Source organism: Syzygium oleosum, unplaced genomic scaffold (assembly GCF_021117445.2).
Source record: "Syzygium oleosum isolate NSW1041296 unplaced genomic scaffold, Sole_v2.1 Sole_v2.20, whole genome shotgun sequence".
NCBI lineage: Eukaryota > Viridiplantae > Streptophyta > Magnoliopsida > Myrtales > Myrtaceae > Syzygium > Syzygium oleosum.
Genome location: NW_026607504.1, coordinates 5,580,983 through 5,606,800, shown reverse-complemented (window position 1 = coordinate 5,606,800; position 25,818 = coordinate 5,580,983). Strand labels below are relative to the sequence as shown.

General features: G+C 41.1%; 2 protein-coding genes across 2 annotated transcripts; one reads left to right on the top strand and one right to left on the bottom strand.

Annotated features, from left to right (window-relative positions):
• The first annotated feature begins 4,287 nt into the window (after window positions 1-4,287).
• Window positions 4,288-7,886, top strand: LOC115693731 (disease resistance protein RPM1-like). The gene is made up of 2 exons (XM_030620793.2): window positions 4,288-7,196; window positions 7,865-7,886. Exons 1-2 carry the CDS (start codon window positions 4,288-4,290, stop codon window positions 7,884-7,886), a joined length of 2,931 nt encoding a protein of 976 aa, XP_030476653.2.
• Window positions 7,887-16,417: 8,531 nt separating this feature from the next.
• LOC115693722 (uncharacterized) lies at window positions 16,418-18,583 on the bottom strand. Its single transcript, XM_056320599.1, has one exon. It carries the CDS (start codon window positions 18,581-18,583, stop codon window positions 16,418-16,420), a length of 2,166 nt encoding a protein of 721 aa, XP_056176574.1.
• Window positions 18,584-25,818: the final 7,235 nt, after the last annotated feature.

Genomic DNA, 25,818 nt, shown 5'->3' with positions numbered 1-25,818 from the left:
TCAACAATAGAAATTTTTTACTAACCTCAACAAAAGGAATTGCAAGAAGTAGAGCCACAGACCCAATAACTTGCATTTCATAAACTCTACTACTTGATTTAGTTTTACCAGGAACACGATTTCTTTCCCCTTTCCCTCATCTAAACCGGCCAATAGCTAGAGATGCAAGACCCCTCTAATTCAATCCGACATCAAACACGCGTGGCAATTTCGCTCAAAACTACAACGAATCACATCAACAACAATTCAGATCAGCCGCCGCATCCTTCCTTACACGAAGATTCAGCTAGGGAGTCCCCCACTAGAGCCACTTCCCATTGAAATTAGCTCATTCACATTGGGGAAAAGAAGCAACCCGCGACCGGAAGCTCAAACCTAGACTTAAGGCTCCACTACAAACCAATCATACGGCCAACACTCGTATCCAGACACCATCACATCGAAAGTCTTTCCAACACAAACAAGCAACAAGCAGCACGAGAAAGCTAAGAATCGATGAGAAACAGCGCCCCGCAGCTCTTGCGCAGGAGACTTGCGCAGGAGACCTCCGCAGATAAGGAATTTGGGCCGTCCTGTTATTACAGAGCCTCGCCAAGGGCATGTTCGTCAGAGACAATGCACGACTAGAGATGATCAATTTCAGAGTGGGTCGATTTCCAGCCAAAATCGGAAACCGGGAACTGGCTCACCCGGTCGTCCCATTCGGTCCCAGAATCAGTGATTTTTTTTTTTTGGGGTTTCTTCTATTCTCTATAAGTGGGAGTTTCCTAACATTAAAAGAAAAAAATAATTTACTAATTAGAATTTCCTTCAAAATAAAAAAAAATAAAAAAAATTGAGAAATCTTAGTCGGTTTGGCTGTCCAGTTCCTTATGTGGCACCAGGAACCAGATTGGCTATTCCCGATTTCAAATTTATTAAATCGGGAACCAGATCAGTCCTTTCGAGAATCACCTAAAACTGCGCAGTCCGATCTAGTTTTCCGGATGGAACCGGGATCCGGGGACTGGATGGATGGCCCTATGTATGCTGAGATCGAGCCTTCGTTTTCATTGGCTTTTGCTTCTGGACTAAGGTTTGCGAGGTTTCTCGTGGCCCGGGTCTCGTTCACCTCGTCATCCATTTCCTGGTCAACGCAAAATATTAAAATACTAGATAGCATGCTGGTCTTAGTTGTTAATTATGCAATATTCGTAAGTTTATCTCTGCTTTCGATCGAGGTTTCCACGTTATGATGATGCAATAATGTTTACACTAAAGAATGGCCAATTTTTTGTTATTATCGACAAGTGATGAGATTAATCAATAAGAGCAGAGTTTCGTGGTCTTTTTGATGTAGCCTAATGTGTCGACTACTCGAGCAATAGGGTCGGGAGAGTGATTTCTACACACGGAGACTCCGTCACAAAACGAGCAGAAATTTTAGTTCTGTGCCAGTTCGGGAAACTGATCATAACTTTGTTGATACAGATCGGACTGACCTGATTCTAAAGCCAAAAGAACAAAGACTCCTGGATCTACAAATTTTATATTTTGAGTTTTCTCAGAAAATCACTTTAGAGTTTTCGATTTTGGAAGAAAGTGGACGGTTGTGACTGGCTAGGATGCGGAAATTTCAGTTCTGCGCTATTTCGGGAAAATGGTCATAACTTTGTCGATACAGATCGGATTGACCTAATTCCAAAGCCAAAGAACGAAGACTCCTGCTGGATCTACAACTTTTATGTTTTGAGTTTTCTTAGAAAAGCACTCTAGAGTTTTTGATTTTGGAAGGAAGTGGACGGTCATGACTAGTCAGGATGTGAAAAAAGGATAAGAACTTCAATGAAGAATCGCCAACTTGAAGGAATCAACAAAAAGTGGAGTCGACAATCTCGGATACAATTGTCGAAGAACTAACCGTCAACGTAGTGGAGTCGAAGCAACCGCTAACGTAGTGGAGTCAAATAAACCATCAAGGTAATGGACTCAACGTAACCGTTTGTAACCTCTGTTACTAACCTTCTGTAACTTATATTTGTAACTGTCCGTAACCTTTGTTAGTAACCGTTTGTAACCTCTGTTGATAACTATCGATTGTAGGCTTTAAATAGCCATATCGTACTTTCCAAAGACCCCTTAACAAAATAATCAAAATGTTATCTTTCAATTATCTTTACTTTCCGGTAACACATTTTATTTTTCCTTAGTTGTAGCTTTCGATTTGCGTAGTTGATTAAATTCCGGCGTTACATCTTTGCACATTCTCAAGCTTTGTCGTCGATTAAATTCCGGCACGATTTGTGTATGTGTGTTCCTGTGAAAGTGGCTATATTTTCAAGTTTTGTTGTTGATTAAATCCCAGCACGATTTGTACGTACAGTTCAGTTCGAAATTCAAAGTAAAAGTTTGCGGTGATTTCTTGTCTGTCAGGATATTTTCTATTCGAAATCGCTGTAGAACCCGTCTCCTCTCATTAAAAGCCGAAGAACGACTTTCGGTGAATTATTCATCACTGGAGCAATCTTGGCGAAACAAATAAATTCACACAATGCCCTGTTTTCTCTCTGTTCATGGATTCTATTTTTTCGAGCTATTGCTGTGATGGAGGGTGCGAAGGGAAGAAGAAGAAGCAAAAAATAAAAAACCGATACCCAAACTGTGTTTTTAGTTCGGGTCACGGTTCATGTCAAAACATGCACACATCCCATACGGTTCGGTTCGGTTCAGTTCGGGTATCAAGAAAATCCGAACCGAACCGATCCGTTAACACCATAGTGTTGACGGACTCGGACTTAAGTTCTCTCTTGATGATCTCCTTGTGTATTTGTTGCGCGCTCCCAACAGTTTATTTGGTGCAAGACATTTTAGTGCAAATTCAAAAAACTCAGAGTAAAAATGCTAACATTATTCATGTGTGCTCTGGTGTCCTAAAACCAACATGAACTTGGATCGGGAATCTTTCACGGGATTAAACTCGAGACATTTTCTTAACAATATTATAGCTTGTTTTGCAAGACGAGGTGAGTGCTCTTATTTGTCCATTACATATATTCATCCCCGAAATGCAAAGTGACCTTCACCAGTTCCTTACCTTTAGTGTGATGATTGACATCAACATTCCATACTGGCTATTTAAGAAATAAAAAGTGGGCCTAATTAAAAAAAAAAGCGTCAAGTTTATCTTGAGTGACAATTCTGGCCGAACTTTTCTTTATCTCATAAAAAATCATAAATTTTCACTTAAATCCCAAATCTGATCCGAATAATTTGAAAATTTCACATCATGGGGGCTAGATTTGAGATTTGAGTAAAAGTTAGTACTTTTTATTGAGACAAAAAAGATTTGGACCAGAGTTGTAACTTAAGGTAAAGTTAGTGTTTTTTTTTGGAATTGGCCCCTAGCATAACCAAAAGATCAAGGCAAGTTATAAGCATCCCAAAACATTTACTAGTATTGAGGGCACGTATGTCTATGTAATGTTTGATTGTGCTTTAAAGTGTCTAACACGCAAAGGAAAAGAAAAAGTAAGCCGAATAACGACATATGAGAAAGAGTCATAGCCAAGGAAGAACGTACCAGGCAGCGCAAGACTACCTAATTTTTGCTTGAAGTGAGAATCTTAACAAGGGTACCCCCTCTACTCATCGGAAAAATTCTCCTATGCAACAAAGACTTCACAAATAAATTATTGACATAGTTTCGGCTTTCCAATCAATTAATCAAATGATCTCGTTAAATAAGTGCCTGATATGTATGATCCTACATCATGTTGGGATTATCTCATATCGATTGTAGAAAGAACTGATTATCAGTTTTTGAGTGTGAGAAAAAGCAACAATCATAATTTAGCTTTTGTGACGAAAGATGATCAAGACCGCCCAAAATTGGTATTAGAGCTCAGTTACTAACAAGTCTACGCCCAACAGTCGTGAAAGTCTCACAGGCATAATAGAGGTCTAAGACCACCCAACCCATCACTTATATATCAAAATATTAAAATTTTTATGGGCTAGGGCAAAGTAAAGAATACTAAGATGCATCGGTAAGATTGCTATATTAAGCGGTTTGATAGGTATCACAGGTAAAGAACTTTAACAGTATAGTTTTACAAACGAAGATTACTCTTCTATCATATTTATTCTGGGAGATACTTTCTCCCGTCTCACGCCAACTTGAAAAGAATTAAACAAAGCTTATTGGAGACGGGAGAGGCCAAGCCAAGAAAAGCATAAAAATAATATGTTCCAACAAGTAAATTTAATCCAAGTTCGCCACCTTGCTCGAAACAAACACATTGATCAAGCATGGCTGCTTCCAACACGATAAGATACATGATAGCCGCCGAAGCCGCCACCGAGATCTTGTCCCAGAAACTAGAGATGTTGCTCTCTCACCCGGTGCGCACAAGGTGCTTATTGATGGAACCACTCGCCCAGGAGGCCAAGAAGAAGCTGGCCACGATCCAAGAGTTCTTTTCCACGCAAGACAGATTGTCCCAGAGCACGGTGTGGTTGAGGCGGCTCCTCCAAGCCATATACGATGCTGAGGAATTCATCGACAAGTTCCACCTCAGAGAGGCCCGCGGGAGGCACGAGATCCTGCACGTGGCCACAAGGCCGCCCACTGCTCTCATCTCCAAGTACAAGCTGTGGAGGGACCTGTCCAATCTGGTGAATAAGATGGAGGAGTTGTGTCAAGATCAGGGCTTGACGGGCCAGAAGGAGGCCAAGGCCAAGACGAGGAACGATCCTGGTGGTTCCTCCTCCCCTGCTAGTGTTCCAGGGCAAGGCGAAAAACTGGCGAGGCTGACTAGTTTATGGGATCAACAAGCGTCGGAAAACTTCTTTCGGCAGGAGGAGAAGAAGATATTAATGGAACGGTTTGTGGAGGGAGGGAGTTGGGGGAATCTCGCTGGGACTTTGATTTGGGGTGAGCAAGGCGCCGGCAAGACATTCCTCGCAAGATGGGTCTGCAGGGAAGCGATGTGCCTGGGCTTCGAGTGGCGCGCTTGGGTCCGCCTCTCGGCCAGCATGGACATGCAGGAGTTGTTATTCGAGATACTGAAGCAGTTAGGGGAGCTAACGAGGGAGCCGAAGGACATGAGTTTGGACGAGTTACAGGAATTGCTCTACAAAAGATTGGCCACGGGGACCAAGTTCCTCATAGTGTTGGATGACGTGCAGTCGTCCAACGTGGAACTCTTGCAAATATTAGTGGGGATCCGCCTGTACCAAGGGCGGGGCCACATAATTACCACGACTCAAGACGAAGGCGTAGCCAAGAGCATGAGCTTTCCCGAGGCAGGGCCGATCAAGCTAAGTATATTAGACCCAGAAAAAAGCCGGGAAATGCTCGCTACTAGGTTGTATAGAGTTGCTGATAGTCAGAGACTCTCATATGAGGAGAAGCATATCCTAAACAGGTGTCGTGGCTTGCCGCTTTGTATATCCTTACTAGGCGGGTTTCTGTTGAATGTTGGAGAGCAGGAACGCGCAGCATTGGCGAAAGAGGGTTCTATGATGACTTTGTTAGATATACTACAATTGAGTGTCCATAAATTGCCGGTCCATCTAAAACCGTGCTTCATCTACATGGCTTTGTTCCCCATAGCATTCCCCATTCCGACAAGAAGGCTAGTGAGGTTGTGGTTGGCTGAGGGCTTGTTGGATTCGCATTGTTACAATGGAGAAAGGGAAACAACAAGGACGCCCGAGGCTGTGGGGGAGGCTTTTATTCTGGAGCTCGCGGATAGGAACGTGATTGATGTGGTGAGCTGGAGGGCGGATGGATTCCCCAAAGCTTGCCAAATGCTCACCTCTCTGTATGACATGATCTGCCCGATCGCGATGGGCACGGGGTTCCTCCACGTACATGCCGCTATCCGCAATCCAACTGGCCAGCAACAACAACTGCTAGAAAGAACCAATGTCCGGTGGCTCGCAGAGCACACGAACATAGTCACTGACAGCCATTATGGTAGCTTCCTTGATTTACACCTCGGCCACGTCCGCTCGTTCCTGTCGTTCTACATGAGGAGAGGCATTCTCACCAAGGATATCAGCACGTTCCTTAGGATCATGACCTCCAAGGCCGCCTATAGCTTGCTAAGGGTGCTTGACTTGGAGGGTGTATATAGGCCATCCTTGCAAGGTGTGCTCCACAAACTAGTGCTCCTAAGGTACCTAGGATTGAGATGCACGATGCTAGACTCACTCCCACGTGAGGTTGTGGATCTGTGCTATCTCGAGACTCTTGACATAAAGCACACCAACATCACTTCCTTGCCGAGTTCCTTGTGGAAGGCGAGGAACTTGAGGCACCTGCATCTCAACTGGTTCTACATCAATTTGAATACCATCCTCAAGGCTTGTAGCAACAATGTCATGGCCTTGACTAAACTCCGAACCTTAAGCGGGCTGGTTATCAGTGAGGTCAAGTTGAACTTGATGAGTGACCCCGTGGACAGCTTGACCACGCTCACCACGCTAAAGCTTTTCTTGCGACGCTCGGGTGGCGACACCTCAGGCGCTGCAGAAAAAGAAGTAGCCGACTGGATTAGCTTCAGGCTCGCCAATCTCCAGTCCTTGACCTTTGGGGTGACCCAGAAAGCCAAGTCCACGAAAAAAGTCAGGCCCAAGAAAGAAGCCGAGCGTGCAATCCGCATGACATCGCAGATAGGCCTGTTGCCGAAACTGTCGTTGGCTGAAAAACATCACGACCTGTTGGAGCTCTACTTGCTGGGCCAACTCGACAAACCCATCTGGACGCAGCTCTTGCCTGGCTCGCTCAGGGTTTTGACTCTGTCGGGTTCGAAGGTGGAAGCAGACATGATGCCCCAGTTGGCTGATCTCCTGAAAAACCTGAGGACACTCAGGCTCTTGGCCAATTCCTTCCTAGGCACTCGCCTGAGGTTCGCCAAAGATGGGTTTCCCAGCCTCATGATCTTGAAGATTTGGCGGCTGCCTTGCCTTGTGGAGGTGATTATTGAACCAGGAGCAATGCTCCATCTCAAGGAACTTGAGTTAAGGCACCTCGATGCGATAAAAAATGTTAAAGGGATCGGGGAGTGTAAGGAACTAAAGAATATCTCTGGGGTAGTCAAAAAGGGTGCTCAGGCTTTTGTTGACCATCTCAAGACAGTAACAGGAGAGACGAGGATTGCGTTCGCAGAGACGGACGATGACGATGACGATGACGAGGACGAGGACGACAGGTATGGGACCATAGAAAATCTCAAACATGATGAAAATGTTTTTATAGATTAATAATTTCAATAATTACTTATTAGTTATTAAAAAGAACGAAAAAAATCGGGGGCGCAGAGGGAGAGCTGCCCTATCTGCACGTTGATATGGACACCAACGTGTTCTTTACACATGGTGATGAAAATGTTTATATAGACTTGATAATTTTTCATTGATGATTAAAAACTACGATAATGATTTTTATCGGATAAGAATTATGTTTGCTCATTTCACCATATCAAGTCAATACATATTAAGAAACTATGAAGACTACAATGAATCCTACTAAATAACACAATATCACATGGGCAATAGCATTTGACCTTTGTGGAATCTATGGTTGGATTCAAAAGTAACCTTTAGAATCAACATAACTCTCCCCACAGCCTGCGCACGTCGAGTGAGCCTTTCACCTAGCTCACACGCAAGACGTTGAAGAAGAGATAAAACGATTTTTTTTTTTTACACTTACACTAGTTAAGACCTCTCCTTTACTTACCATATCATAGTTCAAAAAATGAAGCTTCTCAAATAGGAACAAATCTACAAGGTTTTACAAGAACTATTAGGAAAGCTGTGTGTATGTGTGTTTGTGTGTGTGAAGCTTACTTATTAAATGGTTTCTTGTTTTCTACAGTTGGGACTGTGACGAGGAATAAGCTTCGCCTGGAATACAAGCTACTATAGTGATCTTCGGAGCTAAACATATGAATATGTCCCATCCTCCCACCTTGCCAACCCACCCTTATTTCTCTCTCTAAGTGTCGAATAAATAATTTCATATAATTGTTATCTTATGTGATGAACTGACATGATGCCATTCATCCAATGCAAGATATTCTTTCTTCAGTCTTAGGCATCCATGTCAACATTTACTCAATCCAATGAGGTCAGAAAAGCACCAGAGCAAAAGAAATAAAATGGCTTAAATGAAGTTGAGGAGTCACAATTATTGAGCGCATGCCGCAAAAGTCATGAGTTAAATTACTAATTTAATCAGTCACAAGCTTTTAAATAAAAAGCATATAAGACGAAGGAAGATATAGAAACATTATTATATTAGTCCAATTACCATCAATCAAGCGCTAATGCTTATATTGAAGAGCCTAGACCATAGGGGTGGCAAATGAGTGCATTAGGTTGAGTTTGAGCGGGTGATAAATGGGTTCGATCCAATTTCACCCATTTAACTCACATTAATCCATATGTTTCTTAAACAATTTAGATTGCCCGTACCTCAAAACCCCATCCAATTTAAAGCCACCCATTTAACCCATTCAAAAGACAGAAAAAAGCCAAAATAGATATGAAAATCATTTCTTGTAATTTAAACTGACCTGCCAATAACATTAAAAAAAATAAAACCACTTCCTTCCTCGGGGAAGAACCTTCGTCCAGGGTTTTTCAGAGCATCGTCCTCATTGGTCACCAAAGGTCATTGTGCGGGGGAGATGAAGCGCGCGGTGGACGTGCTCGCGGAGGACTAGGGTGACCTGTCCCACTCCTTCAAGCCTTCTCGCGTCCTTAGGCGACCGCCGACGCCTTCGCCTTCGATCGAGTCCTTCACCTTCCACGGAGAATCAAGCCGAGCTCTTCCGAACGAGGAATCGGCGATTGCACAGGCGAGATCGTTAGCTCCGATAACTTGACGGACGACCATGTTGAGTTGGCGGACTCCTTTCTGCCGCCTGGTGGGAAAAAAGGATCAGGGCCACCATTTGAAGAATTGAGGTCGATAGACCCATCTCGGATGTTGAGGATCCGAGGGTGCCTGGTGGCCATGGTGTACATCAGGGTATGATTCCTCAGCCGCGTCGCCGACGTCCCTTCCACCTCCGCCAGTTGCTCAAGGATCGCTTTCATGACTATCTCTCTCGGATTCAGTCAAGTCTCTCAGCTTCTTTCAGCACCATCTCACAAATGGATTTTGTGGGCTTTTCGGAGATGGGCGGCAGCGAAGCGAAGCCGGATATTGGCGGTGGTGGCAGCAGCGACGCCAATCAGTCGGATCAAAGAGGAGGAGGAGGAGAGCTCACGAGTCACGAACCTTAGGACGAAGATGGAGAGAGAGTATAGACCAGCGTAAGAGGAAGAAGAAGATGGGCTGACCTGTAAAATTTACTCTTTCGATTATATGGGTCGGAAGTGGGTTCGTAATAATAGATCCATTTAGACCCACTTATTTTAGACTTTTCTTTTCAAAACCTATTTTGATCATTATAACAAATTTGAGCCAACGCATTTATGATCTACTTTAATAAATATGGGTTAAAACATGGATTAATGATTTATTTTCACAACTTTACTAAATCGGTAAGAGGACCTGTAAGCCCTCGTATGTTCATGAGTAAATTATAAAGCTTTTGTTCGATAAAAAAAATTACAAAGTTTTTGTACAATGACCTGCATCTAAATCACATATATATTACCGGTTAAAAAGAAGTCATACCATCTTAGATAGTTGGACGAACGATTTGGTCGTCATTATGCAAAAGCAAAACTGTCCAAAACAAAGCATTCCAAGAAAGACATCATAGTGCTTTTCAACTAATGAAATTTTGTGCTTGATCGCCGAGTAGTAAAGTTTAGGCCAAACATTTCCTTGGAAGCTTCCTCTGGCCGAACAAAACCAACAAGCTTTGCGCGAATTTTGGCACTCTCGGTCACCTGGTCCATATCTTCTCTGTTAGACCACAACGGGTGGCTACATGGTCCCTATCTTCTGTGTCGGACCACAATTCTTGGCACTCTCGACAGGGACTTGAATCACTAGCTTCACGTTCTCTCTCTTTGCCAATCACAATGTTGATGTTAGAGAAGCCAAATCACCACAAGAAAATATTATTAGGCCAATCTTGCCACGTAGATGTAGGATACTCCACTCAATGATCGTCGCGTAACGAGGCACTTATTTCAAATTTCCAGTCTTCATCTCTCTCCTCTTCCTCTCTCTCCCTCTCCCCTCCTCCTCCTCCTCCTCCTATCCACTTCTTCTTCTTCTCCGCGCAGGCAACGTCTCCTTCCATATCAATTGCAGCTCCGCCACTAACTCTACCAACGCCTTCAACACCGCATGGCTGTCCAATCACTTCTTCACCGGTGGCTCCTCCTGCGTCATCACTCCACTCATTGATTTTTCGTCCTAGCCCTCGTCGGATCTAGCGGGCCCTCGACCCTCACCCCTATGGCTGATTGCCGGCTATGACCAATTACCAGCCACAGATCAAAGAGAAAGAAAAGATAAAGGAAAAAAAGAAAAAGAAAGACGAAGAAAACAAACGGCGAAATAGACAAAGAAATTGACCAGTGGGGCTACCTAGACAGGTGACAATTTACGTGGTAAGATTGGCTTACCTTGTATATCATCAACGTCTGAAATTGTCGAACTCATGGTCGCCATGATTTGTCAATGTGATTGCTCCTCTCCCTCTCCGATCATTTTTTCCTTCTTACTTAATCAGATTCGTAAACCAAGTAACTCAATTGGTGGATTTGCTGCTTCAGACGTGAATTGTCGTTTGGTAATGAATGCATTTAATTTTGATGAACGTGGTGATGCTCTTGTTAGATAATATATACTTTGGTTCCAAGAAAATTACCAAAACAGTTCTAAACCTATTGCAATTGTGGCAATTCAGTCTTAAACTTTTTTTTTGTGTCAATTTAGTCCTAAACTTTTTACATTTGTGCCAATTTAGTCCATTCGGCTAATTTTGGCGATCGGCCAATGATGACGTGGTAATTTTTTAATATTTTTTTTAATATTTTTTTTATTTTTTTTCCTTTCTCTTTTTTTTTCCTTTCCTTCTTCCTCTTCGCCAGAGGCTCGCCGGCGAGGTGACCTCGCCGGCCACTGGAGAGGCTCACCCTTGCCTTCACTGAGCGAGGTCGAGCTCACCCAGCCATGGCGAACTCCGCCCTCGCCGTCGCTAGGCGAGGCTCGCCCTCGCCAGTGCCGGCGAGGGCGAGCCTCCTAAGTGGCCGGCGAGGTGACCTCGCTAGCGAGCCTCCCCTTGGCTGGACCGGCCAAGGGAAAGAAGGAAAGGAAAAAAAAAAGAGAAAAGAAAAAAAAATTAAAAATTATATTAAAAAATTGTCACGTCAGCGTTGGCCGGCCGGCTGGCGTCCATGTCAATGTCGGCCGGCCAAAATTGGCCGGATTGACTAAATTGGCATAAACATAAAATGTTTAGGACTGAATTGGCACAAAAAAAATTTATGATTGAATTAGCATAGAATTAGGACTATTTTGATAATTTTCCCTTTAGTTCCTCCAAACTCTTTTTTTTCATGCTCGATATGTAAATTCGATTAAGGCTATTTTAGTCTACAAATCTGCATATTACGCTTTCCCTTGTCTGAGCATAATTTGTAATATTGCCCTGTTCGGTAATTCTTTTCGGTGGTTGGGGTGTGCTAGAAAGTCGGGGAAATGGTTAAATTCAGCTTCGCTAGGTTAATCCTGTCTGCATTTCAGGCGAGGTCCTTGTTCTTAGTTGACTTCTAAATCAGCTCATATGCCAATCTTATTTGTTTCCAATTGGGTTTGGAGAGTGTGGATTAATGCAGAAGTGATAGAGATATTTGTAAGTAAGTAAAGGTTTCTATATCAAATTTTAAGTCATTAATAGATCAATATCATGATGCAATCGACAAAGGTTTTAGATACATGTAGAAGTCTTCAAATTTAGACGTGCCAGAGAAGAAATGTGCAGAAGAGAGAAATATGAAATTTATTTATATTTCAATATTACTTAACGAAGAGTATATGAGATTATTTATAGACTTTATGATACTAGAATAATTAGGGGTGAGAACGGTTCCAGGTTCTACCCTGGAACCTGAGAACCTGACTAATGGGGAACTAGTTGGTTTTAGGTTCTAAGGTATGCAAGGTAAGTTCTAGGTTTCAAAAATTGAGAAACTTGTTTTGACTGGTAGGTTTCAAGTTCTAAGTGGGTGAAACTTAGAACCTGTTTTCTCGTGATCCTGCGGTATTTCATGACATTAGATGACGAGTATATGATTTTGAATCACTAGTCTGAGCTTTTATTTTATGACTTATTAATGTTTCGTATTCTTCGTGTATCTAAATATAAGTTATGGTTAGTAGATCATAGTAGTAAGTGGTGGTTATTAAAGGTGATGATTCACTGCAATTGTTCAATTAATAATACAGGTGGAACCTGAGTGGACTTTGGAACCGACTTTCGAACCTGTAATAGGGTAAGTTTCAAGTTTTAAGAAATGAGGAACCTATTATCATGGATGGAACCTATACGGAATATGAAACTGTTCACCCCTAGCATCGATTCACGCAATGACTTCTCATTTTAGTTATATTTATTTGAACCGTAATGTTAGGAAAAATAGTCTTTTGCATTTCGTTTGATGAATGACAAGCTTGTTTAGTATTGTTGCGTTCATTTTTATTTTGTTTAACTAAAAATGCAATAAAAAAAAAACCTGTTAGACCCTGGAACCTATCTTGAAACCTGTGACGGGATAGGTTTCAAGTTCTAGGTTCTTACGTATAGGTTTTAGGTTCCAAAAAATAAAAAATCCCTATCGAGGGTAAATTTTAGATTTTATGTGAAATTTGTAAGGAATCTGGAACTGCTCACCCCTAAGAATAATGGCACCATTACTAGCAAGTTGTAACGGTGCAAGCTGGACCGCATGTTTTATTTTGCAAAGGATGGACAAACGGATGGGCAACCAAGTGAAGAGAAAATATTAGGTACTTGGGAGCCATGTTGAATTTACTTGAGCCCACTTATCAGTTGACACGTGTACACGACTGACGCCACGTCCGATTCCACCGCTCCGCTCCTGCAACTCTCTCTTCTCTCGATTTAATATCTTCTTCCTCCTCTCCTTGATCTGTCTCCAGCAAGTCAGCAAGTCAGCGACTTTGCCAACTGGGTCTCCGTCCTCTCTGCCATCGACCCCACGACGCTCCCCCGTCTCTGCCCCCCATGGACCCTCTCTCTCCTCTACAACGTCGTTCGTGGACAACTCGTCTTCTTGCAACTCAAGTTCTTCAGCACCAGCTCTCGCCCGCCGATCCGCCTGCCCACAACTCAAGCTCTTCAACCTCGACGGCTGCCCTCTCCTCGAGCCCGACCTCTTCGTCTCCGACGCCCTCGCCGTGCACGGCATCGCCTGGATCCTCCATTACTCGGTCTCAGCTTGAGGAAATGATTGGCCAGCGTTCGTTTTTTCCTTAATTTTTTCTGTTCTTTTTCTGTTCTTCTCGAGCAGTTCAAGCCAGGTGAAATACATATGATTTTTCTTTCTCTGTAAATTCTGAGATCATACGAAGTCTAATTGAGTATGATTTTTGAGGTGGGAGATCAAGAATGAAAGAAGCAGTGTTTTTTTTCTTTCTGAGTTCGTTGACGTGATTGAAATAAAAAAGGTGAAGGGAGTGTATCTCTTCTTCTTGGTCGATAAAAATAGTTTCATTTGGCACTTTGAAGTTGCGACTGACTTGAAATCTCTGCTTTATATTTTCAGTTTTTCATTCATTCATTTCTTTCATTTCCATTGAGAGAAGAGAGAGTAGCGGGAGCAGAGCAGGGCAGTGCAGGGCAGTGCAGTGCAGAGTATGAGATAAAGTCAGGCGTGGGGACTCAAGTACCCAATATCTTTTCACCGGTTGGGATCCATCTTGATATCCCGAGGAGACCGAACAAGCAAATCATCCGGTTTCCTTAGGTAAATATGTGGTGCATGCAGTGAGCTTATTATCATTTTCCTTTATTGAATGACTACTTAAGACAATTAAATCAATTTTTTTTGTCAAAATAATCAAATCAAGTTAGATTAATCAAGATATGCACAATCGGGGCTATAGAGAATCTCCAAGATATATGAAGAATCACATGAAATATGGAAAATATGGATCCTGCGTAGAAGTGATAAAAAAAATCCGTAAGAAAGGCCTGATGGATCAATGAAGCGGTTCAGAAGAGGGAGCCGTTACTACTTACGTGGTTTTAGTGCGTTATCATAGCTGCCATGATTTGGCAGTTAAATGATATGCTTATAACAGTAGGTCTTCAACCATGATTTGGCTTATTTCATCAAGTTATGAACCTTATTCTAGAAAACAAAAGCTGATAGTTTCAGAAAGCTTTATCTATGATAATATTATTATTTGAATGTTCAAGCTGCTTATCAATGTCTCTTTGTGTTCTACTTGCCCCAAATTTTAACGCAGCTGATATGAAGAACTCTTTGTTTGTTTCTCTTCTTCTTTTTTGTCCCCTTTTGTTCAGTGGTGGGGAAGAGATCATATGTAATTTTGATGTGCTTTTTGGGTGAATGACTTTGGTTATTGGGTGAGACCTTGGAAGATAATTTTAGCACTATTTTCTAAGGCTATGCTATCGGTCAAATTCTACCTGGGAATCAAACCGAACCAGCCATTCCAGCGGAAACAAGTCCGGTTTTCTGTTCCAAAAATTTCAAATCGTTTTACACTGGTACTATTAGGTTTCACGTTTTGGGTGCTCGGGAACTAGTTAGAACTTGTTTTATAAGATTGGAAGAAACTAATTTAATTTTCTTAAATGAGCTTAACTTCCCTATTTTTGTATATTTTTTATCAATATATTACTTAGAGTCGTTTTGTTGCTCATACTATTTTGTTGTAACTACTATTTTTTCTTTTTTTTTTAAAATGAAGCAATAAAAGAAAAAGAAATTCCTTACCAAAAAAAAAAAAAAGAAATTGGTTCCCAGATAGACCTTAAAACCGAACCGGAGAAACATGGTAAGTTCTAGGGCACAGAGCAAATAGGGTAGCTTCCAAACCAAGTTCCAAAAAGTGAGAACCGATTTTAATAGGATAGGTTTCAAGTTCTAAGTCTAGAATCTATCTGCCTTGGAACCGATCACCATTACTATTTTCCATTGATGAATGCACATAAATGGTCATTAACTCATATGCTTCATGACTACATACCGTTAAACGCAGGGACTAGATTTGGGTCAGAGTAAAAGTTTAAGATTTTTCTTGAGCCGAAAATTAGGTTGGGTAGATAAATGTGTTGTGGAGTATCGGTTTGAAATTTTTAATAGTATTAACCCTTTTAGTTTTCCATAAATTTTGCGGCGATCATACTTTGACTTTTATTGTCACAAAACACTCGATGCTTTTCAAAGAATTCAAATATTGTTACGTAGAATCATATATAATGAGTTTTTCATAATTTTCCAAGACAATTATTTTTATTTCTAAACTTTTGAGAGAAAACCGAATATTTTCAAAGTAAAAGTTATTAACCACATGGACAAGCTAGCTACTAATTTTTGATAGGTTGAAAGTTATTTTTTTATAATTGAAACTTACGAATCAATCTAAAAAAAATTAGAGAAAAAGCCATCAAAAACCCCAAACAATGCTCACTGTGACACATTTACCTAAACCTTTTTTGTGACACCAAAAATCTCAAACTTATATTTGTATAATATATTTACCCTCTATTAAGATTCTGTCAATATGCACCATTAAAAACGTGCTTACATAAACGACCCAAGTCAAATGGTGTTGGTGTAGCTTAAGTGAATTAAAAACAACGTCGTTTTGACTTGAAAATAATTTGACGCAACCATGACGAAGAGTTAATGTTTCACACAGGTATAAGTTTAGAGTTTTTGATGTCACAATAAAATTTTTTGGGGTAAATATGTCATAATGGGCATAGTTTAATGTTTTTTATGTCACAAAAAAAAGTTCAGGGTAAATCTGTCATGGTGGACATAATTTAATTTTTTTTATGATTTTTTCGTTTATTGCATACATATTTATTTTCTCAAAATTAAAAACTTACAAACCAAGGTGAAAATTAATTACGTTAAGGAGTTGCTAACCAAATAAAAGGTTACGAACCACTTTTTTTTTTGGTCGTATACGAACCACTTTGAGGAGTGGCTAATTACTGACAGGTAGAAAGTTACTAACCATCTTGAGGGACTCAAGTTCTCCGTCCCAATTTGGCTGGCTTCAGTGGAATGCCTATGGTGAACAACTGATACACACATTTTCATTATTTCTGACTTTACTCCAATTGCAACACACACTGAAATAACTCCCTCACCATCTCAAGACGATGAGTTTAACTTATTCATCTCACTCAAATAACATTACGTTTAACCAAAAGACACATTCCACCTGAAACTTCTACTTCATAATCAGTTTGGTAACGTATGGTGCTCCGGAAGTTCGTACGGGCTGCGCTATGCCGAGATGCGCCATGAGAAGCCAAGCGTGGCTAAGAAGCTCTCCTCCTCTGTTCAGGCTCTCGCAGTGTTCGTAGCCTTTGCATTCGTAAGCCGCATAAATCAGCATCCTCACCCAGAACTTGCTGATCATGTCCCACTTGTCGACTGATTTTAACTGGGTAGCGAGATGGCACGCGTCAATCAGCACCGACGTGCTTTTGGTTCCGCGCATCTTCAAGGCGGGCAATTGAATTCCCACTTGGGACAGAAGCCAGCAGAGTCCGCACAGATCGCTTGACTCTCTCGACTTGTGCGCCTCTTTGCAGCTGCCAAAACAGGTGTGGACATGTGCCCCTTTCTTGAATAATTTATGCGCCCCCTCGATGACGACCGATGAGATGCTGCCTTCCTTCTTTGACAACATCGCTACCTCGTCGTCGAAGAACTTCTGAGCTTCGACCAAAGTGTCTTCGTATCGCAGCACCCCTATCCCTGCTGGCAACATGGAAGGATAGAATACCAAAAGATAGAGCATGTACTGTGAGACCAACATACACATTTCGGAGTTCTTGCCGTCTTCGTCGCTCAGCGTCTTCCCCCCGTCTATGTAGTGACAGAGCTCAGTGGCGATGTGCCATATGAGGATGCATTGGTCAAACTTCATCTCTTCCACACTCCAGGCCAGATGATCGCAGTTTGACCGCTTCAGCAGTTCGTGCACCTCCAGCTTAAGACTAGCCGACCCGCTCTTCAATCCGACGGTCCGTTCCAGATTTCTGACCGTCTCCGTCATGTGCCTGAAGATCAATCCTTTGAAGTAGCGGTCGAACTCTTTGTAACGGATGTAGAAGTTCTTATCCACCACCTCGTGCAACTTGGCAAACCTCTGATGGCGGAAGACGCTTTTTCTTTTCCTGATAGATGATCTCAAGAGGCTGAACTGGGCCACGGAATTCGACCATCTTTGGCTCGGGCTGAACCGGAGAAGAGCGATGGCGGACGAAATTGCGGATCTCCTGGATCTCTGAAGCCGCCAGTGGTGGATCCAATCCGATGAAATTGCTAGAAGAAGCGAGTATATTTCTAAAAGTATGGCCACACTTATCAGCAAGAAAGTTATACAGATGTCAACAGTGGGGTAATCCTTCTTATCCTGTAAGGAGAAAAACACCAACACGGCACACGGCACCGAGAGACTGATGACCCAACGAATGATGCCCCAAGCAAAGTTCAGCAACGGGGCCTTGGTGAAGAGCAGATCGTACATGAGCCCGAGCTCGATCTCCACGATATTAAAAGCCTCCGCCGAATCCATGTCTGGGCCCATGAACAGGCGCTGACTAGCCTCCAGGTCGACAAAGTTGACGGTCAGGCCCACAAGGAGAAGCTTGAAGATCTTGAAAAACTCATAGCCTCTGACCAGAGTCCTGTCCTTTTCGCGGGCTTGACCTCTGTTAACCGCGAGATACTCCGGACCCGGAATCTGTGTGATTTGGTCGATTCCGACCAGGTAACCCTCCTCTTTCCTCAGAGCGTACTGCTCCATTTTCCTGGAGTATATGGGACCGACATCGGGACGCGAAAGCATCGAATCTCGAAGTGGACCTTTGCTTGCCCGGTACAAACACAATGTCCTCTCTGCATATTTGATGAACCCCATCAGGATCATACCCGCCGCTACTATCGACAGTGTAGATCCCGACAAGGCCATGGAGTAAATGTGACACGCTAGTCCTACCTGGATGCAAAGCCGTGCCAACTGCCTCGGCCACAGCTCGTTGTCCGCCAGGGCATATGCAGTGATTGTGTCAGGCCCGCCCAAGTGGAGGAGAAGGAACGGCGCCCAGAATGCTGTGATCTGGCTCTTCGGATCAATCATCCCCTTGGTTTCCTTGATGTTGGCCAGGCGGTTCGAGAGGACGCCAAGTGTGAAGGTCGCGATGGAGTCGGCCAATAGGTACGTCGTCCAGAGGATGACTTTGATCCAGTTGCTGAAGATGGATTTCCTCCGGCTGCCCTGAGTCGCAAGGGTCAATTGGAAGAACAAGCTGAGGAGGACGAGCAACCGCATCTCCCACTCCTTCCACAGTTCACGAGTGTTTTGGGGGAGCAGCACAAATCCCATTGTTGAACTCGAACTGATGGCACCAAAAGGCGCAACGATCGGTGCTGTCTCAAAGAGCGGTCAAACTTAGGATTGTATATATATGGAGAGGACAAAGGAAGGCAAAACAGCATTAGGTTTGAATTTACCTCAGCATCATCCTCAGAACTGTCACCATTATATAAGCATTAACTTGGGATATGAATTAAATTCAAAAGCACCTATTTACCCTGCAATCTGCATAACATTACAAGGAACAAAAAAAAAATAGTACGCTTTTCGAAACACCAGCGACACATTTCTCGCAACACCACTTTTAAATGCATAATCATCAAGCGATTCTCTGAATTTGCCCAAGGCAGAAGTAAAGCGACAAAATCAGATTCCAGCCTTTGTACTAGCATGAGTATGATTTACTTTAATTGAGAAGATTGGAATATAGGCCGAGAGTTAAAATTTGGTTTCTCAATCACTACTGCAAAGTGAAATACATTGAACTTGACCCTAGCCACTATGAATTTCACACTTATCCAACAAGCATCACTAGCTTAATGTGATTCATGTGGAATATTGGAATAACCTATTTGGCTTGCTATCACAAGTAGAGATGCACAAAAAGGCCATAAGAGGGTGATAAATGCTCACTCCAAATTGAAGCAATTCCAAAACATGGAATCAATTGCTTCGATTCCAATAGAAAAGCATATTATTTCGTTGAACACTAATCTTCATGCCAAATCCGTGAATGAAATCGTCACCCCAATAAAACATTGCATGAGAGCACATATATCTCACACCACGTCGCTATCAGCTGATGTGGTTTATGATCTCAATGATTAGAACTTGTCATCCATGTCTGAACAATTGGCACGAGGTGTGCGACACTGGCTGAACATTTTTCTCCATCTATACATGATGTTTTACAAGGATGCATGTGGGGCATGACAGTCGCTCAACATTTTGATCTTCCACACGTTGCCTCGCGAAGGACATGCGGATGGTGGCCCACGTCCAGCTTAACTTAACTAGGCCCCTAACATTGCAAATCAAGGCTTGAAACATGCGACTAAGAACCTACAAAAACCTCGAAGTCCAACTTAGAAAAGCAAATTTTCTTTTCCCTGTCAAGAAAAGAAAAGCATCACTGCCACAACTTTTGTATGACATTTTTTTTTTGTTGAACTTTTGTATGATGTTGATTGGTACTAAAACCTTTCAAAAATCATTAAAGTGTGAAAAATGATCTCTTAAGTAGCTCCAGTAACTTAGTTTGTCTGAAAATCTGACGCGACTTACTAAATTCACTTAAATGGACATTTTAAAAAAAGAATTGGCACTGAAATGATCGTTCATAAAACTTTGACGGTATATTGATCCTTTTATCATATTGTTGCTCTGAAATTTTTAAAATTCAAAACTTGACAAAACGAGATTGTGAGCCTAGAGTAAAAAATCACAAAGCAAATATTCTAACTTTGTCACTATTTTCCTTGATATTGTTAGACTCAAAAAAGCAAAATCACGGAGCAAACATTCTCTCAAAATACTTTCATTTGAAATTATAAAGATCTATTTGTTTTTCTTAAGAAAAGGGCAAGCGAGTAAAATTCTCGTTTAAGAACAAGATGGCTTCACTTGCAGATCATCACTTTGTGTTGTCATCATATAACATCTCAAGGAATATGGACAAGATGAAATTGAGAAGAAATATCAATTTTTGACATTATATTAGTGGAGAACTAGAGATATGGGACTACCCCTTTTAAATCAATAGAGAGATACGTAAAGCCCGGAGAAATTAAAGGTCACATGATCAAAGCTGTAAAAATCAAAGGAAAAAAAATGTACAAATGGGGATCTCTATTCGAGTCAATCATATGTAACTTTTCTAAATTGCTGGGATTTTGCTATACTATACTATTCTGTAATATTATGAAATGCAAAAAGGATCACAATCTTTTTTTCTCAAAAATATCTTCAAGTAGTTATTTTACAAATAATTTATGGATTAGCAAATGCCGCGATTAACGATTCTACTTTATCTCTCATGTTATTTTATTTTATTTTTAACATTTAAACATTTTCTATCTTCTAAACAGCACTACTATAAAAAAGATCAAATCTCGAAACATTTTTCATTTTCCACCGTCTATACAATTCCGACATATTGTGTCAATAACTTCTTTTCGTTAATTAGTAATTCACACGGTTTATGACAAGGCGATTTCACAAACACTTTTGGATGTCAATTTTTGCTATTATACAATAGGAAAACACACTACAAAGAGAAGCCAACTTAAGCTGCGTCCGGAGCTGTTGATTAATTAAACACCTTGATTTTTTATTTTTTTTCGACCAAGAACACCATGATTGATATGATCTGAAAAACATCTTGATTAATTTCTTTGCAAGAATTAAATCTGTACTTTCTATAGTTGTGCTTTCTTCTGCCTTTTCTTATTTTTGGTTCTCTAATTTCAACTGTTTTTAAAAGTATGCAAATTTAATTAATCAAAAAACTAAAAGTAATTTCCTGCAATAAAAACCTAGAATCCCAAATATCTTATTAACCACTTGAGTTTGCCTTAGTAGCCACCCTTCTTACATAGAAAGGGGGAAGTGGGAAGTTCAATTCTCCACTTTCTCAGGAGGGGCTAGGGGTGGGGACGTTTAGTTTCAGATGCGAGTTTTGACTCTCACGCTCTGCAAGGAGACAGGGCAAAAGTCTAAGAATGAGTTGAAAGTTAAAGTAAAACATACAAAAAGAAAATATCGTGTTAAGCCATAGAAAGTGAAGATAATTTCCCCTCATTTTATCTTTAGTTAAGCAGTCCTTAATTAAATTACCGATTGATGGTGTGGTTCTTGCACTCAGAAAATTAATTGTCTTCATGTGAACATTCCTATAAATAGACGAAATTTTCAATTTATCTTCTCTTTTGAAATTGGATATATGGATAACCTAGAAACTCATATTATTATAGGATTAATACTACGAAACCTCAAACTTGCACATCCGTGTCACATTTATCTTAAACTATTTTTTGTATTGCAAAAACTCCCGAACTGGTACATCCGTGCCACATTCACCTCAAACCGGTGCACCTGTGTCACATTTATCTTAAACTAATTTTTATTTAATAAAACATTCAAAATTGATACACTCGTGCCACATTTACCACCAAAAAAATTCTAGATTTACCACAATTTAGGGTAAATGGGGCACATGTATATCAATTTTGGGTAAATGTGGCATGGGTGGACCAGTTCGGGATTTTGTGCCACAAAAATTAGTTTGGGGTAAATGCAGCACCGGTGTATCAATTTGGGAGTTTTTACAATAGAAAAATTAGTTTGGGGATAAATGCGACATATTACATGTGACACCACTTTTGGATGCATAATCGTCAATTGATTCTCTAAATTTGCTCGAGGGGGAAGTAAAGAGATAAAATTAGGTTCCAACATTCGTACTAGCTTGAGTATAATCTACTTTAATTGAGAAGGTCGGAATATAGGCTGAGAATTAAAGTTTGGTTTCTCAATCACTGCTCCAAATTGAATCCAGTGATCTTCACCCTCACCATTGTGATTTTCACACTTTGTCCAGCAGGCATCACCAGCCTAACATGATTCATGTGGAATATAGAAAACATCTATTTGGCTCGCTATCACAAGTAAATTCACAAAAAGGCCAAAGGAGGGTGATAAATGCTCACTCCAAATTGAAGCAATTCTAAAGCACCGAGTTGATTGCTTCGATTCCAGCAAACAAGCATATTATTTCCTTGAACACTAATCTCCATGTCAAATCTGTGAATGAAGTAGTCATCATGATAAAGCATTGCACGAGAGCACGTATATCTCATACCACGTCGTCGTCAGCTAATGTGGTTTATGACCATTGTGATCAAAACTTGTCATCCATGTTTGAACAATTGACATGCGGTGTACGACACCGACTGAATATTTTTCTCCATCAATGCATGATGTTCACAGGATGCATGTGGTGCATGACGGTCGCTGAACATTTTGATCTTCCACACGTTGCCCCGCAAAGGACATGCAGCTGGCGGCCCACCTCTAGCTTAACTTAATTAAGCCCTAAACGTTGCAAATCAAGGCTTGAAACATGTGGCATAAGAACCTTCAAAAGCCTCGAAGTCCAAGAATTCATAACCTCAAGCTAGTTCTTTTCCCTGTCAAGGAAAGTATAGAGCCATAACTTTTGTATGACGCTGGCTTTAATGCTAAAACCTTTCAAAAATCATTAAAGTGTGAAAAACAATCACTTAACTGACTCTAATGACTTAATTTGTTCAATAATCTGACGTGACTCCTCGAATTCATTTAAATTGACGCTTTTGAAAAAAATTTTGCTACTGAAGTGATCGTTTTGACAGTATATTGATCCTTTATCAAAATGGTGCTCTGAAATTTTTAAACTTCGAATTGACAAGACGGCATTGTGAGCCACAAGCAAAAATCACAAAGCACGTATTCTAATTTTCCTTTGTATCGTTAGACTCAAAAATGAATTCATTTAAAATCACAAAGATCTATTTGTTTTTCTTTGGGGGGGTGGGGGTGGGGGGTGGTGGTGTTAAGTAGGGGTGTCAGAACCGAACCGGAAAATCGAAACCGAAACTGAACCGAACCGAAATTTCATGTAATTTCGGTTCAGTTAGGTTTCCGGTGATCGGCCAACCGCCAGCGCCGGTGACCGGCCACAGGATAAGGTTGGCGAGGGCGTCGGGGCCCTCGCCGCTGCCCTCGCCAATGGCAATGGCGAGGTCGGCCTCGCCTTTGCTTGGCGAGGCTCGACCTTGCCCAGATCTGGCGACGGCGAGGTCGGCCTCGCCTTGGTTGAGCGGGGCCTCGCCGTCGCGGCCGTGAGCCGCCCTCGCCGGCCCTGGCCTATGGTCGGTCGCCGGCGACCAACGGTCGGCGGCCAGTGGCCGGTGGCCGATGGCCGGCGAGTGACAGGGCCGAAGAACAACAACAAACACAAAGAAAGAAAAAAACCAAGAACAATCAGTTCCAGAAAAATTATTCCAGAATTAAGAAGTTACTTTTTTTTGTTTTTTGATTCTGTTCCAAAACTGATTCTAGGCATAATTTTTTGCAAAATTGTGCCTGGGCACAAAAAATTTAACAAACGGATTTCGGTTCTCAAACTGATTCTATGAACAAAATAACAGGATCAGTTACAATTTGACAAGTTGCCAAACAGGCCCTTTTTCTCATCTTGCTGCTGCTACACTATCAGATTCCTTTGTAAAACTGTTCGATACTGTTAATTAAAAATTTAGAACTTACAACTCTGTACATTTGCTTCTCCATTCTCTTGTTGCGAATTTCTCATCAACAGCTAAAGGTTGGATATTTCTTCTTTTTCCCCACTTCTCTTTTTTTTAGCTTTGAATAGCACAAGATACCATAATTTTTTGCATCTTGATCCTCATTTGTATGGTTTCTTGAAGCGTGCATCTTGTCATTTTGCGGTGTAATCGCTTGGTTTCTGCGTCTGTTAGGCAATTTTTATTGATTTTGGTGTGCACTTTCACATGCAGCGATTCTTTTTCCTGGTCGAGATGATTATTAATCTTGATTCGAGGCTGAGCCTTGATATTGAAATTGGATGATCCGTATGACTGGTGGGTTAATCTGCTTTCTTGTGTTGATTTTGTTTGCTTATTATGCTGAATTTCGGGACTTTTATCTATTCCTTTCTCCATGTGATTTCATTTGTGGGTGCAAGCTGTGGTTTATGTGTGTTTGGCCTCGAAATCTTGTTCTAATGTTCAAAACATCAGCAGAGCTTCAGGTTGCTTTTTGGGTTTAGGCTGTTGATCCTTTTCTGTTGAAATGGATGCAGGTCTAACTGTTCTTCTTAAATATCTGTTTTCTCTTTTCTGGGTGAAGAATTTCGAAACATTCATAGGAAGACACTGAGGTAGATGTCATAGTTGAGTGTTTTGGATGGGCGAGATTTTAGGATTTTAGGATTGAACATTTTTGTTTTGAAAGAAAATGAAGAGGGGCACAAAGATAATGGACGCGAAGGTGTAAAGTGTGTTTTGGAGGTAAATCTGGGGTACATAGATAGTATTTTTTTAAAATAGTTACGTAATGTAAAAGATAAAATATGTTTGCGGTATCTTTCTAAAATTAAAAATATTTGATTCCGTAAAAGTCACGGGGACATAATAAAATAAACCAATCCGTGGGATTCATCAGCAGCAGCAACACTATGCTTTTGACTTCTGATCAGATGGCTGTGAGTTGTGGAGGATAAAAGAAAAAAAAAAAGAAGAAAAACTGAAAACCGATCCGAACCGTACCGATTTTTCGGTTCAGTTCATATTTGGTTCGATTCGAGGTTCGGTTCGGTTCGTGCACTCTAAGGTTCGGTTTTTCAAGAAAACCAAACCGAACCGAACCGTTGACATCCCTAGTGTTAAGTGAGTAAACTTCCCATGCAAAACAAGATGGAATGACTTGTAGTCCATCAATGACACCAAAATAATTTGGTTGTTTATACGTGCGTGCCTGACACGTGAATAAAGAAAACATGTGAGTAGCACATGATCAAGATAATCACACGTATAGCACATGATTGAGATCCTGCACGTATTGGTCTATCAACGGATACATGAGTCAACACGTGTTTATCGATGACAATGATCTTTAATGTCACATGTCAAGTTGTCAAAGTACGATAACACAAAGTTGTAGTTCATTACTTTGTGTTGTCATTGTTGACACCAAAATAATTTGGTTGTTTATACGTGCGTGCCTGACACGTGAATAAAGAAGACGTGAGTAGCACGTGAGCAAAATAATCACGCGTATAGCCAATGCAAAAATTTTATGACTGAATTGGCACAAAAAAAAAAGATCTAGGACTAAATTGACACCAATACAAAAGGTTTAAGACTTTTTTGACACTTTTCCCAATGGATTAGCAAAACAACAGTCTTAAAATGACCGTTGGGTTTTTGCTGATCTACACTATTCTATAATATTATGTAAAGCAAAAAGGATCTCCTAAAGGGATCACAATCTTTGTTTTCCTTTCCCCAAAAATATCCTCAATCAGTTATTTTGTAAATGTTTTACGGATGGGCAAATGCGTGAATTAACAATCCTACTTTATCTCTCACTTTTTTTTATTTTATTATTTCTAACATTCAAACAATTTCTATCGTATAAACAAAAAATCAAATCTTGAGACATTTTGCACTTTACACTCA